Below are 20,715 nucleotides of genomic sequence, written 5' to 3' on the forward strand. Positions count from 1 at the left end.
ATATTTGACAGATTATATATATGTATACATGTATTTATAAAAGAAAATGTTTTTTCAACTGTCTATAAATAGATGGGATCCCACAAGCTATTCGAAAAGAATTCATTTGTATGTCACCAATTTCGAGTCCCTTTTCAAATACATATAGAATTCATTTTGTAAAATCATTTTACAGACAGCATTAAGCCCAAAATTGGCGCATAAGATATCATTAAGAAATCTTTAAGACAGCTTTAAGAAATCTTATGATATGATATCCGAAAGACATCTTAAATATATTTTAAAGATATCTTATGCGCCGACTTTGAATTTGGTGCTGTCTGGGATGCGTTTGAAAAACGCGCGACTACAAGGCGCATGAATATAGTTCCAAACTAGGTGAGAAAAATCGAAACATCGTTCGTCCTGGACAATCGAACTTTGTTTGAGACCAACTTCACGACGTTGTTGCGTTTCTCCACTCTTGTTCGCGAACGTGCGCTTTCCTTCCGCTCGGGGGAAAGGCAAAACAGTTTAACTTTTAATCATTAAAATCAACTGAAACGATTGACGATTAACGTGCAACGGACAGGAGCCATTTTCCCGGTGAGTCCCGCAGATTACTTGGTAACAGTGTCGTGAGACAGAGCGCAACAACCTCTTTTGTAGGGCCGCGAGCTTTTCTTATCATGTTTTTTTTTTACACGCGTTTTCGAGCTCCTAGAAACGAATAAACTTTCGAGGAGAAGCGTTCCTTCCAGTCATCCTACGTCGCACGCGTTTACACGTTTCAAGCTCGACAATGAACTGACAATTACGTCCGCAGGCATGTAAAAGTACGTGTACCCTTTATTATGTACTCGCCAAAGCGTCGTCAGGTATCAGTCAATGCGAGTAACCAATTGGAGTCGAAAAAATCAAGTACATGTCAGTTACTTCCAGTTGACGATAAAGTGCGCTCGTACGTCGTAAGTGAAATTAATAATAGGTATGTGACTGAACGAGACTTCATTTTGGGTGCTGTCACTACTGAGTTTATCGCAGCTCGTCGAAATGTATGTCGAATCTGATCGGTGAACGTTACCTACCGTTAATCAATGTTTCCCTCGACTATCTATAACAATATTGTAACAATGGTGATATTTTAATTGGATGCGGCAAAAGGAGGTACACAGTTGCGCAAACAATTCTTTCTAAGATGGGAAGATGGATCTGTAGTTTAATAATTGTTCACAGTTTTACAATTACAGCCTTTAATTTTATATTAATCATCAGCGACTTGCGACAAAAGCACATAAAAATATATATGGCCCCGATGCCAAGGACAATGACATTGTATCATATTGTGTAATCGGAAGAAACTGTGCCAGCAATGTATTTGATAATTGTACATTGGAAGATACAATGCGATCGTACAATGTAAAACATTTTGCAATATTTTGGGTCTTTATCTCGACTTAATCTAGCATTGTTACAATTTATGTATTTGACATGGAGAGATTAGAGTCTTGTCTATTGGATTAGATTAATAATAGAGGTGAAAGCAAATCCTTTCTTTTCTCCTCTCTAATTTTCTCTTTGTTTCATGTAAGATAGAGTACAGTGCAATTGTGTAAATTCAAATCGGAAGTAGATTCAAGATGTACGGATGTATTTTTCTCTCGAATCAAAACATTTCATTCTTCCTGTTATATTTCACAATGACATACATTCTGTACGCCAAGAGATACTAAAGTATTATTAGTACGATATTGGTTTTCTCTTTATTTTACTTATGCATTTCTTTATTGTTACTTGAATCAATGATTTTATGCAAAATTAATGTTTTTCTCTTCTATGCAAAGTATTAATGTTTAGCAAATTGCAAAAATGTTTTACAATTGTAACTTTGCATTGTAGAATTTAAAGAAAATATATTTATACGTGTATGTATGTATGTATGTGTGTATGTATGTGTGTGTGTGTATGTGTGAATGAGATTGTGATACAAATGATACAATTAACCGCCATCTATCACGCTGGAAAGAGAAAGAGAGAAAGAGAGAGAGTCGATAATTAAATTATAACGAGGACAACACGCGGAAAGATTCGCGCGAGCGAAGGACGTCGCGAAATCCTTTTCCTTCGATATGTCGTTCTCTGGCCAAATATGTAAAACTGACGTCACGCTTCTCTGTGAGAACATGAAGAACATAAGGACGCCCACTGGAATCGCTTCGCTCTCCGCGAAAATCTCTCAGAGAGAGAAAGAGAGAGAGATTGCTAAATATATTTCCTTCCGCGATCATTTTCGGCCCTCGAAAAGTTTGATCGATCGGAGGACGTTGCTCGATTTAGAAGCGTTACCGTGAAAATTCAAGGTCGAACTTCGACTCGAGAGAAAGAGAGAAACAAGGTCCGCTCAAATTTTCGGGATTTTGTTGCAGCGACGCGATAAAATCTAACGAGATAAGAATAATCGAAGATAGTGGGAATTTATAATATATCGAGATAAAACGAAATTCGTGTAGTTATTACGCAGGCGGGAGATATATATATATATATATATATATATATATATATATATATACATATACGTAGGATTACGTGGTCGCTGGACGACCCACGTCGCGATGACGAGCACGTTGGCTACGAGCTACGACTTCACCTGAGAGTCTGTGAGAGATCCGCGAAACGCGTAGGCAGTATTTCGATGGACCAAAATCGAATCCAAAAGTAGCGCGACGAGCATCTCTGTCCCTACACGGAGAGAATTTTCTCTTAGAATTTACCTTGAAAATCATGTCATTGTGGGACAATATGGAAGAATTTTATATGAGTTTCTCCGATTAATCAAAATAAAAATTAATCGAACATATTTTTTATATCTTATTGTAGTAGATATTTAAATGTTTTATTGACGTAAATATATTAATCAGAGAAACTTGTAAAATTCTTACCATAAATTTTAAGAGAAAATTCTCTCTGTGTATAAATGAAAGTACACATCAGCTTTATGGGATGGAAAACGTCTCCAATTTGCGGAGGATTCCGGGATCTCATGTATTTATGCTAATTTTTGTAATATATTGTCCATTTTTAATGTAATATATTAATTTCGTTTCATATAGACATCCACTTCTTTTGTAAGATTTTTTTTCATTTGTTTATGTTTCTTTTTTTTTGTTTATATACTTTTTGAAGATGACCCGAAGTAGGACCAAAACGTTCATTTCAAACTAATAAACAGTATCCGAATTGATTTAGGTTTTTTATTTGCGCGTTTTTGGCTCGTCTTACCTCTTTGTATTATTTATATTTGCTTCTGATCTTTATAATGTTTTCACGTTAGGCTCGTCTCTACACGGAGAGAATTTTCTTTTACAATTTCTTCTGAAAATCGTCGGACAATAAATTAAATAATTAATACAATAAAAAATCATTAATATTTTTTATTGGTGGTAAATATTTTAGAGAAACTCTTCATTGATTTTCAATTAAATTCTAAGAGAAAATTCTCTCTGTGTACGATTCCTTGGATTCAACAGAGAGAGAGATGGGGTGTTTACAGATTTCAATTTGGCAGAGATTCAGAGTTATCAGAGGCAAAAGTGGTATCAGTAGTATCAAAGATACATTGATACTTTGTGTTAGCAAGAAGCGAAAATTGTCAAAGATATCGCGCGATGCTTCGCGTACATTTTTTCCTTCATTTATTGTTAATTTAATTTCCATGGCAATTAGCGGTATATCGATAGCGATAAAAACACAAATAAGCCGGGCGACTTTGTATTCGTAACAATCTCTATACCCCTCCATGTTTCAAACTATTTTTGATAGTCGACTTGGCTAACTTTAGCAATTTCGTCGCCCTCCTCTCGCGAGTTTGCAAACGCTTAGATTTTCATCATTTTATGTATGTGTACGTGTGAACGAGTAGCATGTTGCATATTCGACCCAAAAAAAATGATGCGACACCGCAATAGATAGCAATAGGCGATAATGCGCTATCTATTTTTATCCGCGGTCTATTTAAATTGTTAATGACATTTATGTGCGTCGTATATCGCTATACATCACACAGCCACGACGCAGAATCGTGATAAATTATTTATTCGTCAAAACATTAGAAATTATCATATATTACAAGCGAGAATATCGTCACCTAAAAGGATGCCCGAGAAAGCATGGCGACACTTATTGTTAGTAATCGGACTTTTCATCATACGTCTCTCTCTCTCTCTCTTTGCAGCATTGTATTACAATCGACTCGCTCATTAATTACCATATCAGTTATAATAATAAAGACTCGCATTGTCCAACAGGTGGTTTCCTAAGCCTTGATTCCGGACGTGCCGAACGATGGTCGACTATTACAAAGTGCTCGAAGTGCAGCGAAATGCTGGCGGTGTAGAGATCAAAAAAGCGTAAGTTATTTCATTTGTTTAAAATAATAAGTCGAGAAAAAATTATCTACACAGAGAGCATTTTCTCTTAGAATTTATCCTCAAAATCATGGTAATTATGTGGGACAGTATGGTATTGGAAGTATCTTTTAAGAACTTACCACAATAAAGAATCTTAATATCTACCACAATAAAATATAAAATCTATTCGATTAATTTTACTATGTATATATTATTTTTTTTTATTCTGGTAAATATTAATTAGAGAAACTCCTGTAATGTTCCACGATTATCAAGGTAAATTTCAAGGTAAATTCTAAGAAAAAATTCTCTCTGTATATATAAATAAATATATATTCAAGTATGTAAAGAACTAGAAAGAAATTCTAATAGTCTCATCTTCGTCCGGATTTATACACGTGATTTTTTTTTTTATAAATAATTGATATGTTGAGGATGGTCCTAAGGAAAGAATCAAAATGTTGAAGATAAATATAGAGGAATTTAAAAATAATTTTGTCGCATCTAATAACTCTTATTAACTCTTGTCATATCTGAATTTGTAAGTAATCTGTTTATTGTATTGGTTAATTGTTAATAAAATATTTGTATCTCATTTTGTGTAATTGTAAACCAGTTTTGCAAGTTTCGAATAATATTGCAATTTTATTCTTACGCGAACGGATGTTTTTAATAATCTCCGCTAACGCAATATCCGGCATTTTCATTCCTTAGGTATAGAAAGTTGGCATTGAAATGGCATCCAGACAAGAATCCGGATAATTTGGAAGAGGCAAATAAAAGATTCAAGGAGATCTCAGAAGCTTATGAAGTTTTGAGCGATGGTAAGTGCGTTCTACGACGATAATAAATCAAATTGAGAGGACACGCTCCATGATTCTCGTCGAGAAATCATTTTTTAGTCATAAAACGCAACTTGGTGTCGCGAAACACACACGATATGCTTTGATTAGATTCTGTAAAAGCATAGCAGATTTCTAGGATTAATGCGATAGAAACTGCCGCCTTCTTTTTAACGAAAGGTCATATAAAATGCTCGTTCCGAGGATATAGATTGCATAATAGAGTGTCAAAAAATGTCAAAAGAACGAGCGCAAACGAGGAACGTGCGTGTATAATTTGTAAGAGAAGATCGGGGCGATATAGAAAATCTTTCCAGATGTGAAGAGACGCACTTACGATCAGCGCTTATATCAGAAGGCGGCATCAAGGCCTGGCCGTGGATTCACCTTCCGAAGTTTCTTTGATTCTCCTTTCCAGCGATATTTCGGTATCACTTGAACAACAAATTTATTTGCAGAGTGTTCAAAACATTTTGTATACAGTGTAGTTTTTCTTTTCTCTTTTTTTTTTCTCGCCTTAATGTGCCTTATTGTGCCACACAAAATGTGCATATATCCGCCTCTCTCTTCTCCATTTTTTCGCAAAAAAAATTTAAACGCGCGCGAAATCTAACACGACGCAAGGAGCGAGGATTTTCGAGATCAATTTTGATTTACGGCTATTTATAAAAACTGTGCTACCATGTGTAATCTATAATTTACAAATATTTATTTATTTTTATTTATTAGAACGACACTTTGTATCTTAAGTATAAACAGAATACACATCCCTGATCGCTCATCCTTTTTATTCCTGTAAAAATAGTAGCGTAATAATAGAAGAAACTTTGCGAGTTTTCCCTATAGTATCACGCTGAATAACTACCACATTGCAGTTAACCCTGCCTGCATTATATTGTCAGCGTGTGTCTAACAGCTAGCGAATTATAACTCGATCGAAACGGTTACATTCTTGATAAAAAGAAAAAAGAACGATCAATACTTGTATATGTATTATAATAGCGTAAGCTAAATCAAGCGAGAGCTACATTAGTCGCGATAAATCCTCGAGCATTGTTGACACTCTGAAACGTTTTTCTCATGTTGTATTTGAATTTATCGATTGATATTGGACTAACCTTGCGGCGAACTTTGCAGAAGCCTTCGCTTGTTGAGTTTTGATTGAAAGGAATAAAATTTTCAACGATAATGATCGAAGCCGATGGAAAGTGATAATCGTTTTGCTTGGAAATTTTTAGAAAAGAAGAGGCGCGTTTACGATCAGTATGGCAAGGAAGGTCTTCAAATGCCCGGAAGCAAACGACGCCATGGAGATGACTTTGATTCGCACTTTGCCGGCACGTTCGTCTTCAGAGATCCCGAGGAAGTATTTAGAGAATTTTTCGACGGTGTACCGTTCGAAGATTTATTTGCCGGTCAGTATTTACGTGCGCACAATGAAATAGTAAATATATACAATGAATACAAAACGTGATTGTCGAATCTTGCAGGTTTTCACGGCTGTTCCCGAAGAGGCGCTACGGGGAGACACGGTCATCCGACTAATAATAGTCTGAGTACTTCCTTCTTCGGTCCCTTTGGATTCGGCTTTCGTTTACCGTTCGACAATTTAATGGAGAATGCCAGCGCAACGGGCAACTTTACCTCTTTTAATACTTTTACTAGTTTCGACGGAGCGAGCAGTGGTGCCGCTGTGAAACGTACCAGTACGTCGACCCGTTTCATCGACGGAAAGAAAATTACAACTAAAAAGTATGTCCGATAATGTACATGTCGCAAATCTCGTGAATGCTATATGTGTATATATATATATATATATATATATATATATATTCTTTCTAATCGTCTATTTTCTCTTTTTTTGCAGAGTCTTGGAAAATGGGAAAGAAACTATAATGTCTTACGAAAACGATGTACTGAAATCGAAGACGGTGAACGGCGTACCACAGTCAATAACGTACAGTTAAAACTCATCTCATCATTCGCTCGATCTCTCCTTGGCAATTGAGAAATTCCTGTCGTCACGGTTCGAACATCAGCAAACCTGGTATCCGCGTAGATATCTACCGCGACATATAATTTCTCCTCTCCCTCGCAATGGTTTCGTCGAGAACGTAACGTATTTGAACGCGTTACTCATCGAAATTGACAATCGATGATAGTGAGATAGGCTCTCTAAGCCCGAGTGATCGGAGCGTTGATAATTGGAATTTAACAATAAGACAGAACGAGATATTGCCTTTCACAAACTTCGATTTTCCGTCATCTCGTCTTTGTTTATGTGTGTATTAGGTTCGACGAAGCATCGACGAGTCGACAAGTCTGTGAGAACGTCAATGATAACACGATGGGTAGCCACAGCTCGAACGCGATCCACAGCGACTATCTAAAAGCTAGCAGAGTAAAGACGCGTCATCATCCGCACACGAGTAAGAAGCACGATAGAAGTAAGAGGAAATAAATTTTGCTCTTGTCAAGTTCCTTATATATTCAAGTCGACAAGTATGCGCTCTTAATGTACTCGATTGATGTGATTTGATTCAAATTTCATGTGGTTTGATTCAAATTTTCATTTTATATACATATATGTCACTATTATCCACCATCTACTATCCAATAGAAATTTTAAAAAAAATCAAATATTGCCAATTTATATATAAAGTTATTATACATTTAAAGGGGGAGAGAGAGAGAAAGAAAAAATATCATATAAAAACATGATACAATTAATTTTTTGACGTATCCACGCGGTTTCGATTAATAAAATTCACTTGAAAAAACAAGATTCGTCAACTTTTGGTTTCAAAAGCGAAGCGGCGCGCTATCCGTTAGCGTTAAATCATTTAGTTTTGTAAAAAAAAAAAAAAAATGAGCTGTTCGAGTCGAATTAGGTACTCGTGATAGCGTATCGCTTACGCTGCTAATCCAAACTATAATTTGCAAGTAACATCCGCCTCTATCTATAGCTGTAAAATGTAACCGACGGCATTCGCGTTAACTTAAATCTTGATTAAACTAGGTATCGCTAGGTTACAGAACTGACGCAAACTTACGATTTCTCAAACAAAAATGCCTTATACATCTTTCGTATCGGTTAATAATAGTTATAATTTATTTTCGTCGCTGCGTATTTTTATTGTCGCGTTGGCTATATAGCGTTATTTACCAATTTAAGTTTTAGTTAAATACACACACACACACACACACCACGTTGAAATATATCGTTGAAAGTGTGTTTAGGGAACTATTTTTCTTTAATTAGTTATTTCCATATGTGTATATAATGATAAGCAAAATGTTATATATATATAAAAATACATTATTAATATACACTAATAATCGTGAGTCGGTGTGAGTGAACTTTAGTATGGGACTGAAACGCAAATGGCAAAGTTAAATTATTGTTCGTGTTAAAAAGGGAAAATAATTGTGACAAAGAGAGACATATGCGACAAGTAATTTTATGTTGACTGTAATAAAGTGAATACAAGATTTGTAAAAACAAGATTAAAAAAGCCTTATACAAGTGCGTGTAGCTGCTAAACAATAGAAAAAATTGACATCCTACATCCGTATCCAATTATTCACATGTGAATACATAATTCCTGCACTTTCCATATAAAAATGAAAAGTGTCACATTTTAGTGAGATTAGACACATAATTATTTATGCATACATGTATGCGTAATAACAAATCTACTTTTTCCCAATCGCAGCAATTAATGCCTCCACTTTAGCAATGTACTGCTCTTTCGCAGTTTCTTGTCCCATGCTTTTTCTACTGTTCCAAGCATCCCACTTTGCTTTGCCTTTAAAATCCAACATACCTGGCCTGTCTAAAAAATTTAAAGACATTATTGAAATTATATACATATATGAAAATAGGCGCGACAAGTAATCTATTTTATATAAAAATTCTGTGAATGCAAACCTGTGTTACAATCACCAATGATGGATTGTTTGTACAATGCGTACAGTTCAAGTAGATCCTCATCTTCTGGTTGCGCAGCCAATTCTTTTACCGCTAAGGCGGCATTCTCAAATCTCTGAAAAAAATATTTATACAATAATATAGAAATTTCTCTCTATTGTGTACTTTTTGTATACATCTGATGAATAATTGCAATTTAATCAAAATAATGAATTTGCAATTTAAATTGAAATTTGTTAGGTCAGAAATTATATATATATATATTTGATTTAAAATTTGAACATTTTTTTCTCTTTCTTTATATCACAAAATTTGTGTGATCTAATCGTTATATAAATAACAGTTTATCTACAAATTGCAAATATCAATGCTATGAATTATCAGTGGAATTGAAGCGCTATTGGCTGAATGATATAACCTGATCTTGTCTAGTGAATTTTTTCTTTAGATTTATTTAGGAATTAGTTTAATATTTAATAAGATTATTTTTAAGAAGAGAAATAAATTTTTTACTACGCCGTATTAGTACATCGTCCCTCTAAAACAATTTCGAGCATAATAATCAGGTCCGACATTGTTCACACCTATACTGACATTTCAAATGTAAACATTTAAAAAGTTTGCAATTGATAGTTGAACATCACTATAGTCCACTGGTAAAAGCTTGACTCGCTGATAACTAACAAAAACCGGTCGGAGGATGGGTTTCGCGATGTAATTTCTGAGCTATGTCGATTGCATTTTTCATTTAAACGAATAAAAGTAATCGAATACTCACTTCGTCCAGCGACATGACGGAAAATGTGAATTCCGACACGGAAATTTACAAAATGACGATCCCGAGGGAAGAATATCGCGCGAGAGGTTACGACACTCGCGTGTTGACGACTTGACGAAGGCTGATGATAAGGACGATAACTACGTACGTGGCCGTATATACGTGGTGCTCTTAGCGTCCGGTTTAATGCAACGATTAATAATTTACTACGGACATTATCGAACGACCTTTGTAACAGCTGAAATCATCGCTATACACGAGATTCGTGCTTCGCCTAAATTATTTATTCATCATATATCATGCGAAAGTGCTGCAGATATTTTAGTGCAAAAAAGGTGATGATGAATTGTTTTATTTTTAACAGCCTAAAAGATTAAGAAATTATTGAAATTATTTATTGAATATAAAATTGCGAATATAATTATTGAATAAATTAATTAATATAGAATTAAATTTAAAAAATTATTGAATTTTTATAGAAAAATGTTTGATGTATATAGAGCTGCGCGAAGTTGAATAATTAAGTTGATAAATGAATGACAAGGATGAAGAGAAGCTATTAATAGCATGCCACGGTTACTAGTTGCATCCAATCAATATGTAATTAATTCAAAATGATAGCGTATTATCGTAAAATATGTAGCCAATTCTGTCCACTTGGTTCAATGATTTTATTTCCTTCGTAAAATTGAATCGCAGATAGAGGTGTCCTCTATGAAAAAACATTTCCATCTGGTAAACCAATAAACAATCGTTTTTGTTACATGAATATCGACGCACGGTAAACGATTTGTATTGCGTAAAAACATTCTACTCACATAACACAAATTTGCATATTCTGAATAAATAAATAATATTATTTAAAAAAATGATAAATTTTAAAAGGGAAAAATACGTAAATATGTATCTTTTTCGTTCAGTCCAAGATGGTGGGATATTTTTGTTCATTCAAAACAAAGCGAATTTTTAAAATAAGCTTTCAACAAATTTGCAATTTTATCCTTTTTTGACATTTTGAATGAAAAAAAAAAATGATAACGTTGCATTGAGAGAAACTCGGAATGTGTGAACTAATTCCATATATAATAGACCTTTATTCAATTCTCTCTCTCTCTCTCTCTCTCTCTCTCTCTCTCTCTCTCTCTCTCTCTCTCTCTCTCTCTTGTGCGCGCGCATATATATGCTGATCTATGCAATGAAGGCTCTTTAAAATTCATACAAGCACATTATACGAGAAATACAATGAGGCCTACGCGAACCGTTGACAACTCAAGACAGATCAAGATGATCACGATGATGTATACGTCGTAAATATTTTTCAATTGACGAGAGTTCAGACAACTGGGGTAAATGTCAAAGCTACATAAAACACGACTCTCAATCGTTAATTCTCTATAATTATACAGACGTAAACACCTGTGTTTCAAAGTTACATATGAGTGATCGATAGCGCGGGAAGGCAAGAGTCGAGCAAGTAAGACGATTCGATCACACGCAACTTTTATAACTTACAACGATATGCCGAACCAATTTGCGAGAAAGGATTCTGATTTCGCTGCTTGTCGCTATAAAGAATCAATTGTACTCATTGAATGTGTCTACTACATTATGTCTGATCATTCTGTCGTAACCGACTGCACCACACGCCGCGTCGTATTGCGGTATTTTTACCCTTGACAACTTACAGTTTACTGTATACACGTTATCGTACCCCAAATTTCAGAGTACAACTACCGCAACCGAGCATTATGAAGTATAACACGAACTAGCCTAGACTATCCTCAAAATTATTCTAGAGACTATCCCGAATTATCCTAGAGCTCTTTCGTACTTCTTTCTCAAAAATATACGTCTTTGATATTATATAGAATATGTAACACCAACTATCCTGAAAATTATTTTAGAGACTATCCTAAACTATCCCAGATCCTGAACTCTTTCGTACTTCTTTCTCAAAGATATATACATCTTTGAGGATATTATAGAATGTAAAACACCAAATATCCTAAAAATTATTCTAGAGACTATTCTGAACTACCCCAGACTATATTCTGAACTATTCTAGAGCTCTTTCGTGCTTCTTTCTCAAAGATACGTCTTTAATGATCTCATGGAATGTATATATATATATCTATAATATTATAATCGTTTGAGAGGAATGCAAAAGATCGTACTTCTCCTCTTCTCGTTCCATCATATATATATTATTCAAATGTATGTACATTACATCTGTCTGAGACACATATTGTAATATAACATCACACAATGAGATTCAGCGTAGCATATAATACAATTTAGCAGAATAGAATAAGGTTTCATAAAATGTAACCATTGCATATGCTAAGAGTGTTATATGCTGCTAGCCACACACTTTTTATGCGGTCGTGCTTCTTCAGTGCATATATACGTTCTTCAAGAATATAACGCATTTCTCTCTTTCATTTCTTAATAATTTATTCGAAAAAAGAATTAAGTTTCAAAGTGCAAGCGTCTCTTAATTTAAGGTCGCGATAAAATAATTTAGTAGCAAAATACACTAACATACTTGATGCAAAAGTATGTCAAAAATACATCTTTTATACACATTATTAAATTATAAATTATAAATTTGGTGTACACGCAGGGAGAAGATGCAGAAAAAATCACGATATATAAAAAAGAATAGCAGATTTTTTATCATACTCATAAAGTAATAATTAAACAATACAATCTTAATCATATTATTCAATTTTTAAGAATGTTTACATGTTCAACTAATTGGACTTTATCGAGAATAGTCATCGTATAAGAATGAAAAAAATGCATTACCTATATCTATTATATTTTGAATTATTTCTCTAAAGTGGATACATATATCATTTTTTTATCTCTATAATTTTCTATAGAGACATTTGAAACACTAATATAAAATATTAACCGAAAAAATTAAATTAAACACGCAAAGAAGATAATTTATATTGATGGGTGAAGTCGCACACATTTAATCCCTATTATTAGATTTCGACACGATGACACTTACTTGATAATTATATTTTATTGAAGTGTCACGAGGGATAATTTACGGCTCCTCAGGTTTTCACCCTCTTTTTCTCTCGCTTCCAGCTTTAAGACCATATATATATATATTTGTATACACGCAAGGATGCAATAATTATATTATATTTTATGCTATAATTGTCATAGCATTAAAAATCTGTGTAATTTATTACATTTATAAACCAGTTTTGAGATAGAGAGAGAGAGAGAGCAGTTTTGACTTGAAATTTGTGCACTTTAACTCATTTTCACAATATCGTTTCATTACGAAACTTGGGAGAAAATGCACGCATCGCCCAGAAATTAGTTTATATACTAGTGTACTAATTTCTCGGCTTATTACTAACTTGATTCGAGTCACGTACGCGACAGCTGTAATTAAGGACATTACGTCTTCTGATTGCAAAAGTAAGAAATGTTGGAAGATGTAATCCACCCAGTTTTTAGAACGGATGCCACTATCTTTCGAAGATTAAATTTTATCTATACATACGTGCTGATGCAACTATATATTTTCGCTATTACTGCACTCTCTATCAGAATAAGGAATATAATATGCGATGATAATATTATACAATGATGAAAAAAGGGAGCAGCTCTCGAGTAGTAAATGTAATCCACTTAAGCAGCTAAACAAGTAGTAAACAAGAAGTGGATGAGTATAGTAAATCGGGTTTACATACAAATTGAATCAGGACAAATGTAATTACTGGATCGCAAATTATCAACATTTTAATAAATTTTTCGTCGAATCGTGCATGATAAAATTTCGGAATGTTGAACCAAATTATCTAGATTCAACTAAATTTTTTCAAGAGGTAAGATTTCAAAGAATATCTTGTTATATCTCACTACGTCATTTTAAATTGATGAGAGATACAAGAAATATCTTGAAATATTAAGAAAATATATAAGAACATGCATTAAATTTTATCTATATATTCTACAAAAATTCACTTGTGCAAAAAAAAATATCATTAAATGTATGTTTTGCTTATAGCTAGGCTATACTCTATTTCAAATCTGAATTAATAACAAAGTATGAATGCTTCTACAAATAATATACATAAAAGATTAAAGAAGAAATTTGTATTTATGTACAAGAGCTATAGTTGGGAAAGAGATATAAGATAGTATACTATATATACATATATACCTTAATAAAAATTCTTCGGGACAAGAATAGGAAATACAAAAGTGTTTGAAAAGAAACGATGCATAGTTATGTAAATTTGAGAAAACCGTTTTCAACTCTATAAAGCTCTTTTCCGGAGAAGGAGAGAGAAAAGAGTCTTATGTAAGCGAAGAAGATACACATCCGCGCCCTACCATTTCCTTCGACCATATTCGACTTACGTGTCAATCGATGTAGCAATGTTCGATAATTTATCTCGCTACAGAGATAAGCCTATTTTCTAGTAGAGATCAATATCGGAGATATATCAATTTCCCAATTGTGTGTGAGACACGTTTCCGCTTCATTCGTACGAGTTATCACGAGATTCATTCACGATACACGTATTTGCATATCAGAGAAATCAAAAAAAATGGCGAGAAATCAAACTCGAACCTTTATCTTTCTCGCCATTTATTATTTATTCGTTGCTTGTCGCCCTCGCGTATATAGGGTACATCGATTTTATACGTTATGTTTCTATTATTCACTCGACAGGACACACAATTTCATATTTTATATGTCGAAAGATATTCATTCCTATAATGTTTCTTTTGACAAGTATCAACTTGGCGCCTTTGCATTTTTTACGATGTGTAAATTGCCTCTCCTTCACTATAATTTCAGTTAATTCCCAACCATCGTCGGTTATATTTACCTAATTAACAAGTGGATTATATATAAATGTATTTTGTGTTCTTTTCTTTCGACAGCTAAAACATCAATTTTTTCTATATTTTTTCTTAAGAGAATTTTCTCTTAGAATTTACCCTGAAAATCATAGGAATCGTGATGAGACAATAAATTAAATAATAAAAAAATAATATTTGATTTTGATAAATATTTTAATCAGAGAAATTCATAAACGTTTAATTTCAATTGATAAATATAGCACCTCAAATAATTGAAGAACTTTTTCACACCTTTATCTCGCGTTATACGAATTCCTTTTTATTATATCAAGCATTTTATCGAACAACGCAAATTAGATGGGATTTACTATGGTCGTGCTTGCCACACCTTTTAAAGTACATGTGCAGTTGTGCACGATATAAAATGCGTGAGACAAATGTATATATAAATACGTCCTTGCACACGTGCATTTGTTGCGTCACACGACCGACATTTGTATGGTATTTTAAAATTGTAATTATATGCAATTACGTGTAATAACAAGTAAATTATAATGACCGCATTACTACGCTTGTACAGATAACACACTCAAAGATTCAAAATAAAGTAAAGATTCGCTTTATCGCAATTTTCACCCAGTTATTCTTTTTTTCTCGTATATATATAACGATTTTTACTGTAAACAAAGCTTAGTAATGAAACTCGTTTTATTGACATGTTTCAATATTTATGAGGTCATTTCCTGCTTACGCGCGTTGATTAATATATACGATGTACTTTAATTACAACGAAGGATTCTTCGAAAAGCTATTGGATCGATTACTAAAGAGAGGAGAGAAAATCCAAGTTATTTATTAAAAATCAAAGTCGAGAGATTTTTTTATAACTCAACGATCCATCAGAAATAAATTCGAAAACCGCGAAATAATCGTAATGACTCAATGATCAGTTATCTATGAGATACCGCTTCGCTTTACAATGATTCACCTTCTATATACTTTAGACATCGGTGTTATCATATCAAATGACATTCGCGCGACGATGACGTTTCAAAATGTCTTATTATTACTTGTTTTTATTTAATGAGAGAAAAATAGCGAAATCTTTTTATTTGTATATTCTTCATAGCCTTGATGAATATTACACATCTTAAGATTCTCTCGATTAGGATAAATTTATATCGTTATTCACGAGATGATCTGAAATGTTCATTCACGCACACATGCACACAAAATCACGCATTGATCTGTCAATTATACGTTGACTACGTTATTTTTATTTCTTCAACAATTCTCATGAAATGCACTCTTTATATCCAATTAGAGAATTTGTATTTCAATTGTATCGCCGCAAAAAAACAAATTCTTTTATATTTAATATCACATTTGCGCACTCGGAGAATCATTGAAAGAGAGTCTCGCAAACTATCGATTATATATATACTTATATATTAATATATATAATATATTATTTGAATGTATATGAATGTGAATGAAATATTGATGTCATTGATGTAGTGTTGTTCTTATGAATGTATCGAAAGGTTGGGAGGAGAAAAAAAGAACATTGAAATTCACATAATCATTCTATTTGGAGTGTTTACGAATGTTAAGCAATCTCTGACTTTGCTGAAGCAAACAATTGGATTTCCATAACGTTATCACATATATATGGAATAATAATACGTTTCCTGTCATACACAAGTATAATATACATAATCATCGATCGTGTGATAAAATAGATAAAATCTATAAGACACATCAATTATATAAGAATCAATTATACTCATCGTTAATGTGGTACTTATTGTTTCTGCTTTATTTTAAAAATTTTCGTAATAACGTATACAGAGAGATAGAGAGAGAAAAAGAGAGCCTAATCGCGTTTATTACGGGTTAATAGCGCACCCGTTTACAAATTTCAAGATTAAGTCGGGGCCTTATCGTTCTAAGTGTGCGTTTTATTCGAGTTTCAAACCAATTATGTCGCTCACTTAACGCAGATATCGCGTTTTGCACAACAAGCGCACTATGGAAGGCTCGTTTCCAGAAACCAAATAATTGCGACTCGGGTATAATAAGATATCGATTATCGGCAAACAATGATAAAGAGAATCTATGTCGAGAGATTAGAAATCAAATAAATTTTCCAAAAAAAAAAAAAAATAAAGCAAAGTGAGAAGAAAGAAAAACGTTGTATTATACAAACGGTGAACGTGTAAACATTATAAAAATATCATAAAACTATTTTAACCAAATTTTTTCAAAAAAAAATAAAAATAAAAATAAATAAAAAAAAAAATTCAGTTGCACTAAAAACAAAACAGTGTAAACGCATGTGTAAATATTAATAAAAAATAGATACATCATAATAGAAAAAAGAAATAAATAACATTTCTGAACGTCGACAGTCGAGTAACATCTACATATAACCGGTGCCCGGATAATTGATGTCTTATTACAAACATATGTATATAAATGTGTATCTAACGTTAAGTACAGCGTGAGTACAGTTTCGGAGTAAATCAGCGGAAACGAATGTATCACGTAACCGTATTAGCATAAGACATATACTTTACCAAGAGTTTCTAGGTCACTAATAATTTCCCATTTTTGCAAGACTTTAGAGAACTGAGAAATAAATAGACGCCACATAAAAAAAATACGTGTGCCTATCTATACATTATAATTGTATGTATATATATATATATATATATATATATATATATATATATATATATTTATATTTACACACGTACACACATACATACATTCATTCATTCATACATACATGCGCGCACACACATACACGGAACACATTTGCGCAATTTTAAATCTAAATTATAATAGCAGGATGTGTGTGTGTGTGTGTGAGAATACTTGAATCTTCGACCGCGATTCTGATTAAAAGTCGTCGAAAAGCCTCCGCGAATACATCTCGCACGATTCATTTATCGTCTTTATAATTTTTCTAATCGTATAGCGCGCAATCTCGATGAATCTTATCGTGAATAGAATGCGCTTTTTCGACGCGGATCGTGGAAAGACGAATGCCGTACGATACTCGCCGACCTGTACATCTTAAATCTCACGACTAGCTTTACGTATCGATAAAAACTATATTACAAATAAATAATGTCTTTTTTTCACGGAGAGAAAAAATCTCCACACATTGCAGCACATTGTGTGTTGAGCATACCGTGACTCGAGATGGAAATGTAATACGCGTCTAATATTTCTCTCGTTGACACGTCGATGTATCGCGAATATAGATCGATTCGGCCAACTTTATTTTCTCGTTGCGCAAATATGAGTTTTTCCATTTTTTTTATTCGTTTTCTCTTTTTTTCTTACGCTCGACGTAACACCAGGACTTGAGTCTGCCTGGTTCGTCGCCGATCATGTTAAAATTGTAACGTCAGAGGTGAGAAAACCTAGGCTAAAAACTCTTGCGTGTCATTTTTAGATAAAAAGATACCTTGATGAAACGTTACTTCAGATAGCTTTAATATAAACTTTTAAAATAGCTTGAAAACTATCTTTTTCCCTTTATAATTAATCAACAGTTGTAAAATGACTGTAATACGAGGTCCAGTCCGTTTGATCTTTGCACATGCACAGTCATTCCGTATGATAAAGTCTGATATCACGATTATTTTACAATTATTAATTGACCGTCGAGAAATCATTTTCGGACTATTTTACAAGTGCGCCGAGAGATTTGCACGAATTTTCAGCGTGTATTTTCTCACCTCTGACGTCACAATCCAACATGTATCTTTGAATTTGCATTCGGCATTTTCATTGACAAAATTTGTAATAATGAGAAGCAGAATCTTATACAATTTATCCGACATATTATATATATGTGTATATATATATTCCTTGACATATCTCTGTATTGTACATAAAAAGAAGAGCCAATTACCTATCGTTAAAGTTGGACCCGTTGGATCGATTCGCGCGATAAGTTTCAAACGCGTATAACGATAAAATCGCGTACTCACATTATCTTGTAACTTGTAACACTATAGATTCCTCGTCGAAAACTTTTGTTCGGATCTCTTATCGTGGTGAAAATTAAAGTCGCAACACATATTCGCGTCGAGGAAATTCTTTCACCATTAATAATACATAGTTTTATTTGTTCGGGATTTGTCGAGTTGTAACAATCGAGCTTCGATATTAATCAATATTTTGATAGATAATCGAGTCGCAAATGAAAATGCCACAGTCAATTTCTTTTAAAAAAATGAAACAAAGACGCTCGATTAATTAAAGATTTGTTTCGCCCTTGATCGGTTATAAATTAAAAAACCACGAGTTTATGCAGGGTGTTAAAGAATTAGGAATCCATTTACTACTGTAAAAGGAGTGAAATGTTTGAAACGTCGTATTTCCTCTCTATAAAAAAAAAAAATAAATAAAAATAAAAATAAAAAAAAAAGTCCAATTGTTCAACACCTTGCACATTTGTTGCGAGAAAAAAGGGCCGCTAAGCTAAAAAAAAAGAAGCCTCGGGACTCGGGGCATTCGACACGATCATCAGAGTCCTAGAGAGTATATATCATCGTTAATATTTGACTTTCGCCTTAACCTCCTCCGCGACGCCGCCCCATTTGAGCTTGTAAACGCGCGAGCGCCACTGTATAAGAGGATCCAGAACAGCCTGAAAGAAAAGATAGGGCCTGGTAATCTCGCTGAGCCACCAACCGCACACAAACTCGAGTTTGTTGAAGGGCAGTGGACCGTTTTGCACGACGCACAGGAGGGTCCAGTCGAACATAAACCACAAAAGTATGTGCACCAGGTAGAAAACTAGAGAGTCCCACTCAAAGAGGACACTGGCGGCCCAGGAAGCGAAGCCACCCAGAACCAGGCACTCGCTGAGCGGCTCGAAGACGATGGTGCTGGGTATCATCGCCACCCGCAGCTTCACCCATCGTCTTAATCTCGCCTGGAAGGAGGTGACCTCGCAGAGACCGCTGTTCTGCAAGGCCGGTTGCGAGGAGACGGTGATGCGCCAGCCACGATCCGTGAGCGACTTGGCGTAGAAAAAGTCCTCGGCCAGGTAGATGCCGAAGGCTCTCAGGCCGCCGACTTCGTCGAGGACGCACTTCCTCAGGAGGGCCGACATGCCGGTGTGGCAGTTGATCCTGAGGAGATCCGCGGCGAGGTATATCCGGGACTGGAACGTCCCGAAGAAGATCTTCTCGTAGGCGGCGGCGAAGCCCTCGCGATCGCAGGTGAAGGGCATCTGATGGACCAGGGCCACCTTATCCGTCATGTGATCGACCATGTCCAGGAGAGTGTCCTCCTTCATCCGGATCCCGCTGTCGCTGATGAGAACGAGCTCGTACTTGGCGGCCTCGTAGGCCGGCTGCATATTGTTGATCTTGGGATTGACCCCGACGTTGCAGCCGCCGACGAAGAGTCCGGCGTCCACCTCCGGATACTTCTCGATGAGCTTGCGCACCAGCATCAGCACCGGGTCGGAATCGTCCTCGACGCAGAAGAGCAACTCGTACCGGGGGTACTCCATGGTGAAGAAGGTCTCGAGGTTGCCGAAGAGATTCGGGTCCACTCCCATCAAGGGCTTGATGACGGAGACCCCCGGCAACGGAACCTCGTAGCTCGGTGCCTGATTCGTCTTCCGGTGTAGCTTCCAACGGCCGGCGATCAATGCCAGCACGTGCACGACCCACATACCTGCCCAGAATAGCATAAACAATATCGCGATCACGTAAAAAGTATATAACATGGAGTTCATTTTCCAGAGGACGAGCGAAGGTCCGTTTCGGCCCTCTCGCTCTACCTTCCTTTCCGCTTTTCTGCCTTTTCCGTTTGTCTCGTCGCGTAACGCAATCTCCCGGGCAATAACATGATTGTCGGCGGACGACGACGGCATCCTTCAGCTCGAGCGCGGCTGTCTACTCC

At 35.0% G+C, this 20,715-nt stretch overlaps 3 protein-coding genes across 8 annotated transcripts; 1 reads left to right on the forward strand and 2 right to left on the reverse strand.

The window, feature by feature from the left end:
* Positions 1–416: 416 nt before the first annotated feature.
* On the forward strand, positions 417–8,756 carry LOC114938657 (dnaJ homolog subfamily B member 6). 6 transcript variants are annotated; one of them, XR_003821109.2, is made up of 8 exons: positions 417–585; positions 4,284–4,385; positions 5,100–5,209; positions 5,545–5,655; positions 6,466–6,642; positions 6,718–6,979; positions 7,095–7,274; positions 7,520–7,585. XR_003821109.2 is itself a non-coding variant. In XM_029312663.2 (8 exons), exons 2-8 carry the CDS (start codon positions 4,321–4,323, stop codon positions 7,686–7,688), a joined length of 984 nt encoding a protein of 327 aa, XP_029168496.1. In that variant the 5' UTR covers positions 417–585; positions 4,284–4,320; the 3' UTR covers positions 7,689–8,756. The 6 variants fall into 6 exon arrangements, 5 of the variants coding, with proteins under 5 accessions (XP_029168496.1, XP_029168501.1, XP_029168498.1 ...); XM_029312663.2 differs by having other exon boundaries at positions 7,095–7,184; positions 7,520–8,756; XM_029312665.2 differs by lacking the exon at positions 417–585 and adding an exon at positions 676–815 and having other exon boundaries at positions 7,095–7,184; positions 7,520–8,756.
* Positions 8,673–10,123, reverse strand: Acbp1 (Acyl-CoA binding protein 1). The gene is made up of 3 exons (XM_029312671.2): positions 9,937–10,123; positions 9,159–9,273; positions 8,673–9,063 (listed from the first exon to the last, which is right to left on the reverse strand). The coding sequence occupies exons 1-3, from the start codon at positions 9,949–9,951 to the stop codon at positions 8,924–8,926; spliced, it is 270 nt and encodes an 89-aa protein (XP_029168504.1). The 5' UTR covers positions 9,952–10,123; the 3' UTR covers positions 8,673–8,923.
* A 6,228-nt stretch (positions 10,124–16,351) lies between these two features.
* Positions 16,352–20,702, reverse strand: GlcT (ceramide glucosyltransferase). The gene has a single exon (XM_029312643.2). The coding sequence runs from the start codon at positions 20,684–20,686 to the stop codon at positions 19,352–19,354; it is 1,335 nt and encodes a 444-aa protein (XP_029168476.1). The 5' UTR covers positions 20,687–20,702; the 3' UTR covers positions 16,352–19,351.
* Between the last annotated feature and the right edge of the window lie 13 nt (positions 20,703–20,715).

This window comes from Nylanderia fulva, unplaced genomic scaffold, assembly GCF_048542155.1.
Source record: "Nylanderia fulva isolate GAGA-0341 unplaced genomic scaffold, ASM4854215v1 Scaffold48, whole genome shotgun sequence".
NCBI lineage: Eukaryota > Metazoa > Arthropoda > Insecta > Hymenoptera > Formicidae > Nylanderia > Nylanderia fulva.

What these genes read in the sequence shown, in the direction of transcription:
- LOC114938657 (XM_029312663.2), top strand. Translation starts at nt 4,321, where the DNA reads ATGGTCGACTATTACAAAGTGCTCGAAGTGCAGCGAAATGCTGGCGGT. An exon ending in TTATGAAGTTTTGAGCGATG is followed by an intron (nt 5,210 to 5,544) that starts GTAAGTGCGTTC and finishes AAATCTTTCCAG; the next exon opens with ATGTGAAGAGACGCACTTAC. An exon ending in AAGAAAATTACAACTAAAAA is followed by an intron (nt 6,980 to 7,094) that starts GTATGTCCGATA and finishes CTTTTTTTGCAG; the next exon opens with AGTCTTGGAAAATGGGAAAG.
- GlcT (XM_029312643.2), bottom strand. Translation starts at nt 20,686, where the DNA reads ATGCCGTCGTCGTCCGCCGACAATCATGTTATTGCCCGGGAGATTGCG.
- Acbp1 (XM_029312671.2), bottom strand. An exon ending in CATTGGTGATTGTAACACAG is followed by an intron (nt 9,064 to 9,158) that starts GTTTGCATTCAC and finishes TAAATTTTTTAG; the next exon opens with ACAGGCCAGGTATGTTGGAT.